Genomic DNA, 16165 nt, shown 5'->3' with positions numbered 1-16165 from the left:
TTTATCACCAAGGGGACTGAATGAGATGATCAAATGTAATTCATGAGGTTGTCATCTCATGTTGTCCCTCAAATCTGTCGTGTGAACCTTTTGTCCCTTAATTTTTAACATCTTTTTACAGTTTGTACTGTAGTTTTTAATTATACTAATATGATATCCTATTTGTGCAGCCATGGTTTTACTGTACCTCATGGCTTTATTACTATTATTATCTTATAGCCATGGTTTTATTGTGCAGCCTTGGTTTTATTGTACCCTATGGCATTATTATTATATTATTTATACTCATTTCTATCTTTCTATTTTTGTATATTCACATATTGAGCATACATAAGTCCATTTTTTGTACCCGCATATTCTTTTGTCTTACTTTTTCTGTGTTGGTTCTCTTTCCAGAGGACATGTACACGGTCTGGTATCTATGTTTTCTGGAATACATGTGCATTGCTCATCTTATTTGTTCCTGATCTCCCCTAGCATACTCACCTTTGGTTTTACTGATTTATGCCACAGTCTGACTTGCTCATATACGTTAGAGCCTTATATCGCTTCTAAAACATTCTCCAACAGCCTAGGATTATTATGCCGATATTCTTGTATGCTTATTGGTTTTGTGCGGTCACGTGACGGCCACTCTCTAGCGACGCGTCCGTGGCAACAGTGTATGCCTACGGACAACTGCATCAGCAGCCCGTTCCTAGCATGGCCCGGATGTTTATAGTTCTTAATCCGGATGCTGTCGGGAGTGGTGTATACAGTACAGCCCGGATGTTTATATCTGACAATCCTGATGCTGTCATCTGTTTACTAGTACATCCGATGTCTTGATATGCTTTTTCTTTTTGTTATTAACAGGACGGATCTAACTGAACCTCCATTATTTTCATTGTATTTTATTGTTAATTGCTGTTTTGTTATCTGTATACTTTTATACAATGTACCATGTGATGTATGTCTGACTAGCTCCTCCCACTTAAGTGGTTGGCGCCCACTCCTTGTGTATTTAAACCCTGTCTGTAATCTGCTGCACATACTCTGATCTGAAGAAGGGGGTGGCTCCCCCGAAACGCGTAATCTGTATTTTATTGTTTTATTTATTACAGCGCCTTTTGAGGTCTTTTTTTTTCTTCATACCTAAGTTCCTTCAGGATTGGTTGTTCCTCTTCTCCTGCGACCTCCGACTTAGCAGCAGTCCTACCATCTCTACAACTCCTGGTAACCCCGGTGTGGGTTGATACGCAAGTTCTTACTTGCTCTCAGGTGAGCAGTCACTACCTAGGGGTTTGTCTACTCTGACCCCCTATTGCTGTGTTGTTTACCTTTACGGTATCACACGAGGCGCCCCCCTGTGGTCTCCTTTTTTCTCTTCCACAGGCTGTGTAGAGGAAGAGTAGTGCAGTTGCCCATTGCAACCAATCAGATTGCTTCTTTCATTTTTCACAGGCCTCTTTAAAAATGAAAGAAGCAATCTGATTGTTTGCTATGGGCAACTGATCAACTTTTCCTCTGCACATGTTTTGATAAATCTCCCCCAAACAGTACACTTATAGGCAAACGGTTACGTTTTAGGGATAAATTTGTTGAGGATTCCATCAAACAGACACCTCAAAACATTACACAGATTACATATAAGTGATCCATTTTAAAAAGTTGGAGAGGCTACACTTTTATTTCCGGGCGCCATGAAAGCACCACCTAAGAGAGGGACTCTGCCCCTGGGGACAGGAAACCTGAGGATAAAAATAAGAACCCTCCTCCTTGGCCTCAGTGTGTTTCCTGTTCCTTAAGGTCCCCGTCCCAGGTGTGGATAAAAATGCTGAGGGCATGCCGGAACTGTTCTAAATTCCCGTAGTCTTATGGTTTAGGCAGTCCTAACTAGTTTCCCTTGTTTGGGAGTATTGAGCCTGGCTCCACTCTGCCTGCCCGTACCTGATGTTATTGCTGGTGCCGGGGTCTTGCACGGGTCCGTGCGGGCAGCGGAGTAACAGAGGAGGTCATTCCTGTTCCTCTGGGTGCATTAACATAGTTCATAAGGTTGAAAAAGACCAGAGTCCATCTAGTTCAACCTATATCCCTAATGAGTCCCTACTGAGTTGATCCAGGGGAAGGCAAAAACCCCTCATACCAGAGGTAAACATTTCTTCCTCACTCCAATATGGCAGTCAGAATAAATCTCTGGATCAACATGCTGTCCCTAAATATCTAGTATACGTAACCATCAATGTTATTATTCTCCAAAAATGCATTGAATGATTCGGAGGAGCGACCCGGAAGTGACATCAGATGCCGGAGTTTTGAAATGCGGTCTGATAGTATTTAGACCGCAGCAGCACAAGATTGCATCCTCTGTAGTGGATGCCAGCCAGCTACTGCCAGCATGAGCTCCAAGGAGGACCCCAGAAATGATCCTGCTGAATCCCCCGCAAAGACTGCATTCTCGGTAGCCAGCGTTCCTGAGTGAGTGTATCAATTTCATTTCTGGGATCTTTTTTGTAATATATGGTTTGGTTTATTAAATTTTTTAGGGAGGTGTACCTAGAAAACCAAACATCTTGAAAATTGTAACACATGTAGATCTAAGTTACCGAAGGGTTATGAAAAGATGGCCCCTCATGTGTAGCAAAAGTTTTTTCAGCTGAAGTACCTTTATTATTATCTTCCATGCAAGATTTAATTAGGTTTGATATACAGAATTCTGTGAAACATTTTTTTAATTCTGCTCATGCTCCTGCTCCTACTTCGGCTCCTACTCCTGACACCCCTGTAACCACAGTTGTGCAGCTGAAGGGGTCAGAGGAGGAAGGAATTGCTGTAGAAACAGCTGAATCTGATGAGGATTTATCTTCAGTCGAGTATACCACTTCAGGAAGAGCTTTTTTCCAATTCTAAGATATTGATAATCTGATTAAAAATGTTCGGTTAGCCATGAATATTGAGGACCCTAGAGACCATAGAGAAGAAAAATCAATTCAAGACATCATGTTTGAAGGATTAGAGCTGAGAAAACGTAGAGCCTTTCCCATCCATAGATTTTTATCTGGCTTAATTAAAAAGGAATGTGAAAATCCTGATAAAAAGGTTTTACTTCCCAGGGCCTTAAAAAGGAAATATCCATTTGTTAACACGGAGTTAACCGAATGGGAGAAAGTACCAAAAAATAGACGTATGCCATTTCTAAGGTCTTCAGGAATGGTGCCTTGCCTTTGGAAGACTTGGGAGTTCTACGTGACCCTATGGACAAGAAATCAGAGACTTTTTTGCGTAGAACCTGGGAGACCGCAACAGCCTCTTTCAAGCCTAGTGTGGCGGCTTCTTGGGTCACCAGGTCTTTGATTCTTTGGCTGGATCAGTTATCTTCAGACATTCAGAATCAGGTCCCTCATGAAGAGTTGCTGAATTCTATTCCTCTAATTTAAAAATCGGCAGCATTTCTGGCAGATGCATCTTAGGATGCTCTTAGGTTATCTGCCAGAACTGCCGCACTGTCTAACTCGGCCCGCAGGGCCTTATGGCCTGGTGATATTACTTCAAATGACAAACTTTGTGCCCTTCCTTGTGAGGGAAAGTTGTTGTTCGGGCCTATGTTAGCTGACATCTTAGAAAAGGCCGGGAAGAGGAAGAAATGTTTTCCCTTTTCCTCTTACGAATCCAGATGTTACTCCCCCAATAGGAGATCTAGGGGGCAAGGGCATAGGCCAGAGGATTCTCAGAGGTGGCGTTTTCCCCCCAAAAAAACTAAAGGGTATATCTTCAATCAAGCCTCCACCAATTCCAAAAATCTAGTCTGCAATGACAGTCTGGGGCGAGTCGGGAGCAGGCTGAGAAGCTTTGTGACAGAATGGGAAAAAATATCAAACAACTCCTGGGTGTTAAATACCTTAAAGGAAGATCCCCGCCTAGAGTTTCTCGGTCTCCCTCCGACTTGCCTAAGAGTGACTTCAAGTCACTCGGGACCTTCAGGGTTAGTGGCACTTCAAAAAGAAGTCCTTTCCCTTCTAGAAAAGCAGGTTCTTGTTCCCATACCTCAGGAAAAAGTAGGGTTGGGTTTTTATTCTACCCTTTTTTTGGTAAAAAAAAAAAAAAAAAAAAAGCCCAACAATACTTAACGTACAATTATAACTTAAAACCTCTAAATCAATACCTTGTATACAAAAAGTTCAAAATGGAGACAATAAAATCAACAATAAATCTGTTAACAAAAGACTGCTTCATGTTCTCAATAGACCTAAAAGATGCATACATACACGTCCCTATACATTCAGACCATCAAAAATATTTATGCATAGCCATAAATTTAGACGTAGGATTGACTCACCTCCAGTTCAGGGCCTTGCCTTTTGGTATAGCTGTAGCTCCCAGGGTTTTTACCAAAATAATATACAAAATGGAAGCACACATCCGAGAAGGGGTAGGCTTATTCGTCCCATACTTAGACAATTTCCTTGTAGGGCAGTCGGAAAAACAGGCCAAAGAATTTTTAGACCACACTATAGCCATCTTAAAAAAGTTAGGTTGGATTGTGAATTGGGGGAAATCATCCCTTATTCCGGAGAGAAAGAAAGTCTTTCTAGGTGTAATCCTAGACTCCCAGCAACAAAAGTCTTTTCTTCCACACCAGAAAATCCCAAAAATCCAAAACACAGTGAGGGAAGTTATGTCTTGTCAGTCAATTTCCATAAGGAAGGGGATGTCATTGTTGGGTCTATTCATGGCACTAATTTCCGTTCAATAGTTTTTATTAAAAATTTTTTAACAGAGAAAAACATATAACATAATATGCATGGGTAGACGCAGCAACCGCAGTGAATAGCTTGAAATGTTGTTACGCCGAGTGCTTCGGGTCCCTGCTCCTCCCGGAAGCACTCGTGGCGTTCACCTCCGTGCAGCGCCCCGGTCAGATCCACTGACCGGGAGCGCTGCACTACTGTCACCGGCGGGGATGCGACCCGCGTAGTGGGACACGCCCGCCCACGGCTCGCATCCCAATCTCCTCACCTGCCCCGTCCTCCGTCTGCTCAGTCCCGGCGCGCGCGGCCCCACTCCCTAGGGCGTGCGCGCGCCGGCTCTCTGAGATTTAAAGGGCCAGTGCGCCATTGATTGGCGCCTGGCCCAATCAGTACCTGCACCTGCTCCCTCCCTATAAAAACCCACTTCCCCTTCCTGTCCTCGCCGGATCTTGTTGCCTAGTGCCCAGTGAAAGCGTTTTCTGTGTTCCCAAGCCTGTGTTCCAGACCTTCTGCTGTTGCCCCTGACTACGACCCTTGGTGCCTGCCCTGACCTTCTGCTACGTCCGACCTTGCTCTTGCCTTGTCCTTCTGTACCGCGCCTGTCTCAGCTGTCAGCTGGGGTTGAGTCGTTATCAGGTGGAACGACCTGGGGGTTACCTGCCGCTGCAAGTCCATCCCGCTTTGCGGCAGGCTCTGGTGAAAACCAGTAACCCCTTAGACTCTGTTCCCCTGGTACGACCCACGTCATCACCCCACTGACACAGAGGATCCACCACCAGTGTCCTCGCTGCATACCTATCCGGATCCTGACAGTAGATCCGGCCATGGATCCCGCTGAGGTCACGCTGCCTAGTGTCGCTGACCTTACCACGGTGGTCGCCCAGCAATCTCAACAGATCGCGCAACAAGGACAACAGCTGACCCAACTGACCGTCATGCTGCAACAACTTCTGCCACAGCTTCAGCAATCATCTCCTCCGCCAGCTCCTGCACCTCCTCCGCAGCGAGTGGCCGCTCCCAGCCTCCGCCTGTCTCTACCGGACAAGTTTGATGGGGACTCTAAACAGTGCCGTGGTTTCCTGTCTCAATGTTCCCTACACTTGGAGATGATGTCGGACCAATTCCCCACTGAACGGTCTAAGGTGGCTTTCGTGGCCAGTCTCCTGTCTGGAAAGGCCTTGTCATGGGCCACACCGCTCTGGGACCGCAATGATCCTGCCACTGCCTCTATCCAGACCTTCTTTGCTGAAGTTCGTAGTGTCTTCGAGGAGCCAGCCCGGGCCTCCTCTGCCGAGACTGCTTTGCTGAACCTAGTCCAAGGGAGTTCTTCCGTAGGCGAATACGCCATCCAGTTTCGTACCCTCACCTCAGAGCTATCCTGGAACAATGAGGCCCTCTGCGCGACCTTCAAGAAAGGCTTATCCAGCAACATCAAAGATGTACTGGCCGCACGAGAAATTCCTGCTAACCTGTCTAAACGTATCCATTTGGCCACCCGCATCGACATGCGTTTCTCAGAAAGACGCCAGGAGCTTCGACAGGAAAAGGATATTGTTCGCACCAGGCGATTTCTCTCCCCGGCTCCTCTCTTCCAAAGTCCACTGCAATCTGTTCCTGTGCCTTCTGCCGAGGAGGCTATGCAAGTGGATCGGTCCCGCCTGACCCTACAAGAGAGGACTCGCCGCCGTAACGAGAATCTATGCCTGTACTGTGCTAGTACCGAACACTTCCTGAAAGACTGTCCTATCCACCCTCCGCGTCAGGAGAGACGCACTCCGTTACCTCACAAAGGTGAGACGACTCTAGGGGTGAATTCTGCTTCTCCACGTCTCTCTGTGCCTGTACGGATTTCTCCTTCCGCCAACTCCTCTTTCTCTGCTGTGGCCTTCTTAGACTCTGGTTCTGCAGGAAATTTTATTTTGGCCTCTTTTGTTAATAGGTTCAGCATCCCAGTGACCAGTCTCGTCAAGCCGCTCTACATTTCTTCTGTCAACGGAGAAAAATTGGACTGCACTATGCGTTACCGCACAGAACCCCTGCTTATGAGCATTGGACTGCATCACGAAAAAATTGAATTTCTTGTCCTACCCAACTGCACCTCTGAAATCCTCCTCGGTCTGCCATGGCTCCAACGTCATTCTCCTACCCTTGACTGGATCACCGGGGAGATCAAAAGTTGGGGTCCATCTTGTCTCAAACAATGCCTCACGTCTGCTTCCACTTGTCAAACCCCTGTGGCTCCACCTATACCAGGTCTTCCCAAGGCCTTCCAGGACTTTGCCTATGTTTTCTGCAAAAAATAAGCAGAGATCTTACCACCTCATAGGCCTTATGACTGCTCCATTGACCTCCTTCCTGGTACCACTCCACCCCGGGGCAGGATCTACCCTCTGTCTGCCCCAGAGACTCAAGCCATGTCCGACTATATCCAGGAGAACCTAAAGAGAGGTTTCATTCGGAAGTCCTCATCCCCTGCTGGAGCGGGGTTCTTCTTTGTCTCTAAAAAAGACGGATCCTTATGGCCATGCATTGACTACCGTGGTTTAAATAAAATCACCATGAAAAACTGCTATCCCCTTCCTTTGATCTCTGAACTCTTTGACCGTCTTCGTGGTGCCAATATTTTCACTAAATTGGACTTAAGAGGCGCATATAATCTTATTCGCATCAGGAAAGGTGATGAGTGGAAGACCGCATTCAATACCAGAGACGGACATTTCGAATATCTAGTTATGCCCTTTGGGCTCTGCAACGCCCCTGCAGTCTTCCAGGACTTCATTAATGAGATATTTCGGGACTTATTATATACCTGTGTTGTGGTTTACCTGGACGACATCTTGATTTTCTCCTCTACCCTGGAGGAACACCGCCGTCATGTCCGTATAGTGCTCCAGAGACTTCGTGAAAATCACCTATATGCCAAAATGGAAAAATGTCTCTTTGAATGCAATTCTCTTCCTTTCCTAGGTTACCTAGTCTCTGGCCAAGGGCTTCAAATGGACCTAGACAAACTGTCAGCGGTTTTAGATTGGCAACGCCCTTCTGGACTCCGTGCTATCCAACGCTTTCTGGGATTTGCCAACTACTACCGACAGTTTATTCCCCATTTCTCCACCATTGTGGCCCCTATTGTGGCCCTGACCAGGAAGAATGCCAACCCTAAGTCATGGCCTCCACAAGCAGATGAGGCCTTCAATCGTCTCAAAACTGCCTTTGCTTCTGCTCCAGTGCTGTCCAGACCTGACCCATCGAAACCTTTCTTTCTGGAAGTGGACGCCTCCTCAGTCGGAGCCGGAGCCGTTCTTCTCCCAAAAAACTCTTCCGGACGTAACATTACTTGTGGTTTCTTCTCTAAAACTTTCTCTCCGGCAGAAAAAAATTACTCCATTGGAGATCGTGAACTTCTAGCCATCAAGCTAGCACTCGAAGAATGGAGGCATCTATTGGAGGGTTCCAAACACCCCATTGTCATTTACACTGATCACAAGAATCTCTCATACCTCCAGTCTTCTCATCGTCTGAATCCTCGCCAGGCTAGATGGTCGTTGTTTTTTACCCGCTTTAACTTCAAGATTCACTTTCGTCCTGCAGACAAAAACGTCAGCGCTGACACCCTTTCACGTTCCTCTGATGCCACTGAATCTGAAGTCACTCTGCAGCATATCATACCTCCTGGTCTCCTCTGCTCCATCTTCTCTGGGACAAACTCCTGGAAAGACTTTTGTTCCTCCATTCCAACGCCTCAAGATCCTCAAATGGGGACATTCCTCTGACCTTGCTGGCCATGCTGGCATGAAAAAGTCCATCCAGCTTATTTATCGTTTATATTGGTGGCCTACGCTAGAGGGTGACGTCACTGATTTCATTCGGGCCTGTACTGTTTGCGCCCGAAGCATGCTGGACTCCTCCTTCCTTTACCCGTCCCCGAGCAGCCATGGTCCCAAATTGCCATGGATTTTATTACGGATCTGCCTGTATCCCATGGCAACACCGTCATCTGGGTGGTCGTTGATCGTTTCTCCAAAATGGCACACTTCATTCCACTTCCAGGTCTTCTTTCTGCGCCACATTTGGCGAAGCAATTTTTTCTGCATATTTTTCACCTTCACGGGCTTCCCACGCATATCGTCTTGGATAGATGCGTTCAATTTGTGTCGAAATTTTGGAGAGCTCTCTGTAACCAATTAAAAATTTAATTACATTTCTGGTCCTCCTATCACCCCCAATACAATGGAAAAGTAGAGAGAGTCAACCAGATTCTTGGTGACTATTTGCAACATTTTGTCTCCTCCCTGAATTCTCGAACAACTTCAAAAATTCGGAATCCTCCGCCAAATCCCCGTTCTTTGTGGTGTACAGCCGTCACCCTCTGCCCCCCTCCCCATTCCCACTTCTTCTGAACTGCCTGCTGTAGATGAAGTTACCCGGGACTTCTCTCTTATCTGGAAGGAGACTCAAAAGTCGCTCCTACTAGCCTCGTCTCGTATGAAGAGACATGCGGATAAGAAGAGAAGAACTCCTCCTGTCTTTGCTCCTGTGGACAAAGTGTGGCTCTCTGCCAAGTATATCCACTTTCGCGTTCCCAGCTACAAGCTGGGTCCACATTACCTTGGACCATTTAAAATCAAGAGTCAAATCAATCCTGTCTCCTACAAACTTCATCTTCCTCCTTCTCTTCGTATTCCTAACTCCTTTCATGTTTCCTTTCTCAAACCTCTCGTTCTTAACCGCTTTTCCCCCAAAGTCACCGCTCCTGCTCCTGTCTCTGGCTCCTCTGATGTCTTCACTGTTAAGGAGATCCTCGCCTCCAAGGTAGTCAGAGGTAAAAAAAAAATTCTCGTAGACTGGGGGAATTGTGGCCCCGAAGAGAGGTCTTGGGAACCCGAGGATAATATCCTCGACAAGGAGCTCATCCACAGGTTCCTAGGCTCCAAAAAGAGGGGGAGACCAAAGGGGGGGGGGTACTGTTACGCCGAGCGCTCCGGGTCCCTGCTCCTCCCCGGAGCGCTCGCGGCATTCACCTCCGTGCAGCGCCCCGGTCAGATCCGCTGACCGGGAGCGCTGCACTACTGTCACCGGCGGGGATGCGACCCGCGTAGCGGGACGCGCCCGCCCGCGGCTCGCATCCCAATCTCCTCACCTGCCCCATCCTCCGTCTGCTCAGTCCCGTCTGCTCAGTCCCTAGGGCGTGCGTGCGCCGGCTCTCTGAGATTTAAAGGGCCAGTGCGCCATTGATTGGCGCCTGGCCCAATCAGTGTCTGCACCTGCTTCCTCCTTAAAAAAAAACACTTCCCCTTCCTGTCATCGCCGGATCTTGTTGCCTAGTGCCCAGTGAAAGCGTTTTCTGTGTTCCCAAGCCTGTGTTCCAGACCTTCTGCTGTTGCCCCTGACTACGACCCTTGGTGCCTGCCCTGACCTTCTGCTACGTCCGACCTTGTTCTTGCCTTGTCCTTCTGTACCGCGCCTGTCTCAGCTGTCAGCTGGGGTTGAGTCGCTATCAGGTGGAGCGACCTGGGGGTTACCTGCCGCTGCAAGTCCATCCCGCTTTGCAGCGGGCTCTGGTGAAAACCAGTATCCATTTGGACTCCGTTCCCCTGGTATGGCCCACATCATCACCCCACTGACACAGAGGATCCACCACCAGTGTCCTCGCTGCATACCTATCCGGATCCTGACAAATATAATCATTTCTGTAGTTGGGTGATACGTCTAGCAATAGCTGCATATCAAAAGACTTTGCGTATTCTGTTCCTAGTTATTAAGCATGGCAGCAATTTAAGTGGTGCCCAGGGCACAATTCCACTCAAGGTCCCTACAGAAAAATTCACTCAGTTGTTGGAATGGGACAATAGAAAGCCTGGACATAACGTTTCCTCTGTCTCACAAAATAAGGGATTTGCTTCTCTGGTGGCTAGTAGAAAGCGATCTAAGCATAGGTCTGGATTGGGACCTGGAAAGTCCAAAAGTTCGCACCACAGAGGCAAGTCCTTGGGGATGGGGGGGCTCATACCAGAGACCTAAGGGTCACTGATATCCTCAAGAATCCTCCCTTTCCTCAAATGCAAAATAACTTCTGGTAGTCCACTAATCTCTATAAAGAGCAAAACATTACGTAAATCAAGAAAACATAAAAGTTTTCTCAGACAATAGCACTACAGTATTGGTCATAAACCGACAAGGGACTACAAGAAGCTAATCACTTATGCAAATTAGAGAGAGAATATGTTGTTTTGCAGAGCAATATCTACATTCTTTAACTGCCGTGCATTTAAAGGGAACTCTAAATTCAAAAGCAGACTACCTAAGTCGCCAGCAGCTACATCAAGGCGAATGGAAGTTAAACCCGAAAATTAAAAAAAATATATGCTATCTTTTGGAGTGGCCCGAGATAGATCTATTTGCCACAAGAATCAACAGACAAGTACGGAAATTTGGTCCTTGAACCCAAAGGACAGGCCTCGGACATTGGACGCTCTGACTCAACAATGGAAATGGGAATTAGTTTACATATTCCCTCCACTTCAATTGCTCCCCAGGGTAATCAAGAAAATAAGAATTAAGAAATCCTGTGTGATCCTGTTAGCCCCCTTTTGGCCATGCTGAGAGCCTGGTTTTCGTATCTCAGAGAGTTATCTCTATGGGATCCCTGGGTTCTTCCAGAACTGCCGGACCATCTAACCCAGGGTCCAGTGTTTCATCCACATGTGAGAAGTCTCCACCTGATGGCATGGCATTTGAGAGGATGATCCTCAGGGGCAAAAGGTATCTCAGATGCTGAGATAAACACCTTACAAGCCATCAGAAAGTAAATAACTAATAAGCTATATTTCAGAGTTTGGAAGCCTTTTTTGAATTTTCTTAACGAACCTTTTTCAGCAAATTCTGTCCCAGATATTACTAACGTTTTAGATTTTAACAATCAGGTCTAGATAAGGGTTTAAAGGTTGCCACTTTTAAGGTTCAAGTGTCGGCCCTAGGAGCCTTGTATAACACAAAAGTTGCGGACCACCCTTGGGTAATAAGATTTTTCAAGGCACTCAAAAGGCTGTCTATTGCTAGGGTCTCGAAAGTCCCATTGTGGGATCTTTTTTTGGTGTTAAATGTTTTTCTGTCAGATCCCTTTGAACCTCTAGATGGCATTGCTCTAAAAAACTTAGTCCTAAAAACTGTACTTTTAGTAGCAGTTACCACCGCTAGGAGAGAACCCTATACAAAGATCCTAGAAGATAACATAGTGTTTCTCCCTGATCCTGCTTATCATCCTAAAGTAGTGTCCGCTTTCCATGTAGCTCAGGAAATTGTTCTTCAGACATTTTGTTCTAAACCCTCTGACAGGGAAAGGTATTTTAGTGCTTTAGACGTTAGAAGGTATGTTCTTAAATATCTAGATAGGACTAAGGATTTCAGGAAGTGTAATTCTCTTTTTATTCAGTTTGCAGGAAAAAACAAGGGCACACAAGCTAGTAGTAACTCCCTGTCTAGATGGATTAGACAAGCTATTAGTTTAGCCTGTTCAGTATCAGGTTTACCTGCCCCAGTTGGTCTCAGAGCTCACTGAACCCGAGCCGTAGCTGCCTCTTGGGCAGAAAAAAGGGGTGCTTCTATAGATCAGATCTGCAGGGCAGCTACCTGGTCTTCCCCTCATACTTTTTTTCGTCACTATCGGGTGAACATTGGGAGTTCTTCTTCCCTTTCTTTTGGTCGCAAGGTCTGGCAGTAAGTAATCCCACCCTAATTAGTTTTTCTCTGATATTCTCTCAGGAGGTGCTGTCATGGGAAAGCCGGTAATTACTCACCGGTAATTCTGTTTCCCCGAGTCATGACAGCACCAGGGCATTCCCACCCTTTATTTTCAGGTGTTATTTCCTCATGTGGTGGGGGTCCACTTTCTTTGCCTCTTCTTCAATAATGTTGTGTTATGCTTGCTAATTAAGAAGGCTCTTCTGGTCTCTGAAACTCACTGAGGCTGAGGAGGGTTCTTCTTTTTATCCTGAGGTTTCCTATCCCTAGGGGCGGAGTCCCTCTCTCAGGAGGTGCTGTCATGGCTTTAAGACTTAAAGGGGTAATCCAGGAAAAAACTTTTTTATATATATCAACTGGCTCCAGAAAGTTAAACAGATTTGTAAATTACTTCTATTAAAAAAATCTTAATCCTTTCAGTACTTATGAGCTTCTGAAGTTAAGGTTGTTCTTTTCTGTCCAAGTGCTCTCTGGTGACACCTGTCTTGGGAAACACCCAGTTTAGAAGAGGTTTGCTATGGGGATTTGCTTCTAAACTGGGCGTTTCCCGAGACAGGTGTAATCAGACAGGACTTAGACATAAAAGAACAACCTTATATATATATATATATATATTAAGATTTTCCCTGGATAACCCCTTTAAAATTACCACAGTATATACAATTTTTTTGTATGTACATCCCTTTTCTTAAAACAAAATACCAATTGATTACCTCTCTGTAAAATCTGTCTCCCTCATTGCTAATGACAAGTAGAGTTACTTGATTTCCACTTTCCAGAATGAGACTGACAATGTCCTCATGTTCCAATCCCTCCACACTCTGTCCGTTCACTCCTAATAAACAATCTCCTTCACGCATACCGGCAACTTCTGCTGGAAGTCCTGGGTCCAGCTCACGCAGAAATTGGCCTGTTTTAGAACAAGAAATAACAAGAATAAAACTTGGTTCTCATAAACGCTAGAGAGATTACTTATTGTAGGACTTCTACCTTGATCATTAATGTTAAAATAGGATCTGTCAGCTTTCCTTAACCCCTTAAGGACCAAGCCCATTTTCATCTTAACCCCTCAACGTCGCAGGACATATATTTACGTCCTGGGCCAGCTCCCGCGATATGAAGCGACCCCGCATCACACCGCGTCTGTCCCGGCGCTCATCAACGGCCGGGACCCGCGGCTAATACCACACATCGCCGATCGCGGCAATGTGCGGTATTAACCCTTTAGAAGCGGCGGTCAACGCTGACCGCTGCTTCAAAAGCGAAAGTGAAAGTATCCCGGCTAGTCAGTCGGGCTGTTCGGGACCGCCGTGGTGAAATCGCGGCATCCCGAACTGCTTACAGGAAACCGGGAGGGCCCTTACCTGCCTCCTCGGTGTCCGATCGACGAATGACTGCTCTGTGCCTGAGATCCAGGCAGGAGCAGTCAAGCTCCGATAACACTGATCACAGGCGTGTTAATACACGCCAGTGATCAGCATAGGAGATCAGTGTATGCAGTGTTATAGGTCCCTATGGGACCTATAACACTGCAAAAAAAGTAAAAAAAAAGTGTTAATAAAGGTCATTTAAGCCCTTCCCTAAAAAAGTTTGAATCACCCCCCCCCCTTTTCCCATAAAAAAAATAAAACAGTGTAAATAAAAAATAAATAAACATATGTGGTATCGCCGCGTGCGTAAATGTCCGAACTATAAAAATATATCATTAATTAAACCGCACGGTCAATGGCGCACGTGCAAAAAAATTCAAAAGTCCAAAGAAGCGTATTTTGGTCACTTTTTATACCATTAAAAAATGAATAAAAAGTGATCAAAAAGTCCGATCAAAACAAAAATTATAACGTTAAAAACTTCAGATCATGGCGCAAAACATTAGCCCTCATACCGCCCTGTACGTGGAAAAATAAAAAAAATTATAGGGGTCAGAAAATGACATTTTTAAACGTATACATTTTCCTGCATGTAGTTATGATTTTTTCCAGAAGTACTACAAAATCAAACCTATATAAGTAGGGTATCATTTTAACCATATGGACCTACAGAATAATGATAAGGTGTCATTTTTACTGAAATATGCACTGCGTAGAAACGGAAGCCCCAAAAATTTACAAAATGGGGGGGGTTCGATTTTGTTGCACAATGATTTTTTTCTCCGTTTCGCCGTGAATTTTGGGGTAAAATGACTAATGTCACTGGAAAGTAGAATTGGTGAAGCAAAAAATAAGCCATAATATGCATTTTTAGGTGGAAAATTGAAAGGGTTATGATTTTTAAAAGGTAAGGAGGAAAAACTGAAAAACCCTGAGTCCTTAAGGGGTTAAGGACCAGGCCAATTTTATTTTTGCATTTTCGTTTTTTCCTCCTTGCCTTCTAAAATCCATAACTCTTTTATATTTCCATCTACAGACCCATATAAGGGCTTGTTTTTTTGCGTGACCAATTGTACTTTGCAATAAAACCTCTCATTTTACCATAAAATGTACGGCGAACCCAAAAAAAAAAATTTTTTAGGGAGGAAATTTAAATGAAAACCGCAATTTTGCACATTTTGGAGGGTTTTGTTTTCACACTGTACAATTTACGGTAAAAATGACGTGTTATTTATTCTGTGGGTCAATACTAGAGATGAGCGAATCGAAGTTGACGAACCCGAATTCGTTACAAATTTCATGAAAAATTTGATTCACAACGAATACGAATATCGCCGTGATTCTATCGCGCGAATCGCTTCATTAAACTCCATTTTACAGAGTTCCAGGCTAATGGAGACCTAAAATGGCGGATCCACAGGTGAGTACATGGGGCAGGGGATTATGGGAGGGCGGGAAACAGCGACGGGAATGAAGGTAGGCAGGCTGACCCTGAATCACATGTGAGATGCAGCCTATCAGTGTTCACTGACCCCTATATAATTGGCGGCCATCTTGCCTCTCTTCATTTCACCTATGCACTCAGATGGAGAGGACCGGACTGCGTGTGTGTGAATAGCTCATACCACAGCGTTACACTGCAACTGCTAGTCACATCAGCAATAGGGAAAGGCAGAGTGCTTTGCTGTTACACTGAGAAGGATCATTGATAGCTAAACCTCCTATTGACATTATTGATAGTGTCGCTCGCGAATATTCGCAATGCGAATTTTATTCGCGAATATCGCATATTCGCGAATTCGCAAATATTCACGAATATAGCACTATATATTCGCAATTACAAATTTTTTTTTTTTTTTTTCACAGTACACATCACAGTGATCATCCCTCTCTGCTTCCAGCTTGTGTGGTGTACAGAAGGCTCTAATACTACTGTGTGAGATTGGAGTACGAATTTTCGCATATGTGAAAATTAGAATATGCGAATTTTCACATATGCGAATTTTTGCTTATGCTAATTTTTGCATATGCTAATTTACGTATATGCTAATTTTCACATATGCTAATTTTTGCATATAATTTACGCGAATATGCGAATTTAGCGAATATATGACAAATATTCGTCCAAATATTGGCAAAATATCGCAAATTCAAATATGGCCTATGCCACTCAACACTAGTTATTGAGCATTGCAGCAGAGAGGGGCAGATAGCTGCCAGCTGCCTCATACAGATCTCCAAGCTGCCTTAACTTTCTGAAGCATTTTTCAGCCCAATTGAGTTTATTATTTTTTGCTTCACAAATCTTCTGCTGCTCAGAATTGCAAT

General features: G+C 45.1%; 1 protein-coding gene across 4 annotated transcripts in view; it reads right to left on the bottom strand.

Moving 5' to 3' along the window:
• NHERF4 (NHERF family PDZ scaffold protein 4) overlaps positions 1-16165 on the bottom strand; it is an 818185-nt gene that overhangs the window by 73370 nt on the left and 728650 nt on the right. For 3 of the 4 annotated variants that reach the window (XM_056543464.1, XM_056543465.1, XM_056543467.1), the window contains one exon: positions 13181-13377. The exons of the other annotated variant lie outside the window; for it this stretch is intronic. In XM_056543464.1, coding sequence (XP_056399439.1) covers positions 13181-13377 — 197 coding nt within the window. The remainder of the gene's footprint in view (positions 1-13180; positions 13378-16165) is intronic. 4 annotated transcript variants of the gene reach the window in all.

This window comes from Hyla sarda, chromosome 10 (genome assembly GCF_029499605.1).
Source record: "Hyla sarda isolate aHylSar1 chromosome 10, aHylSar1.hap1, whole genome shotgun sequence".
Taxonomy (NCBI): domain Eukaryota; kingdom Metazoa; phylum Chordata; class Amphibia; order Anura; family Hylidae; genus Hyla; species Hyla sarda.
The sequence above is the reverse complement of the archived record's forward strand: the minus strand, read 5'-3'. Positions and strand labels throughout refer to the sequence as shown.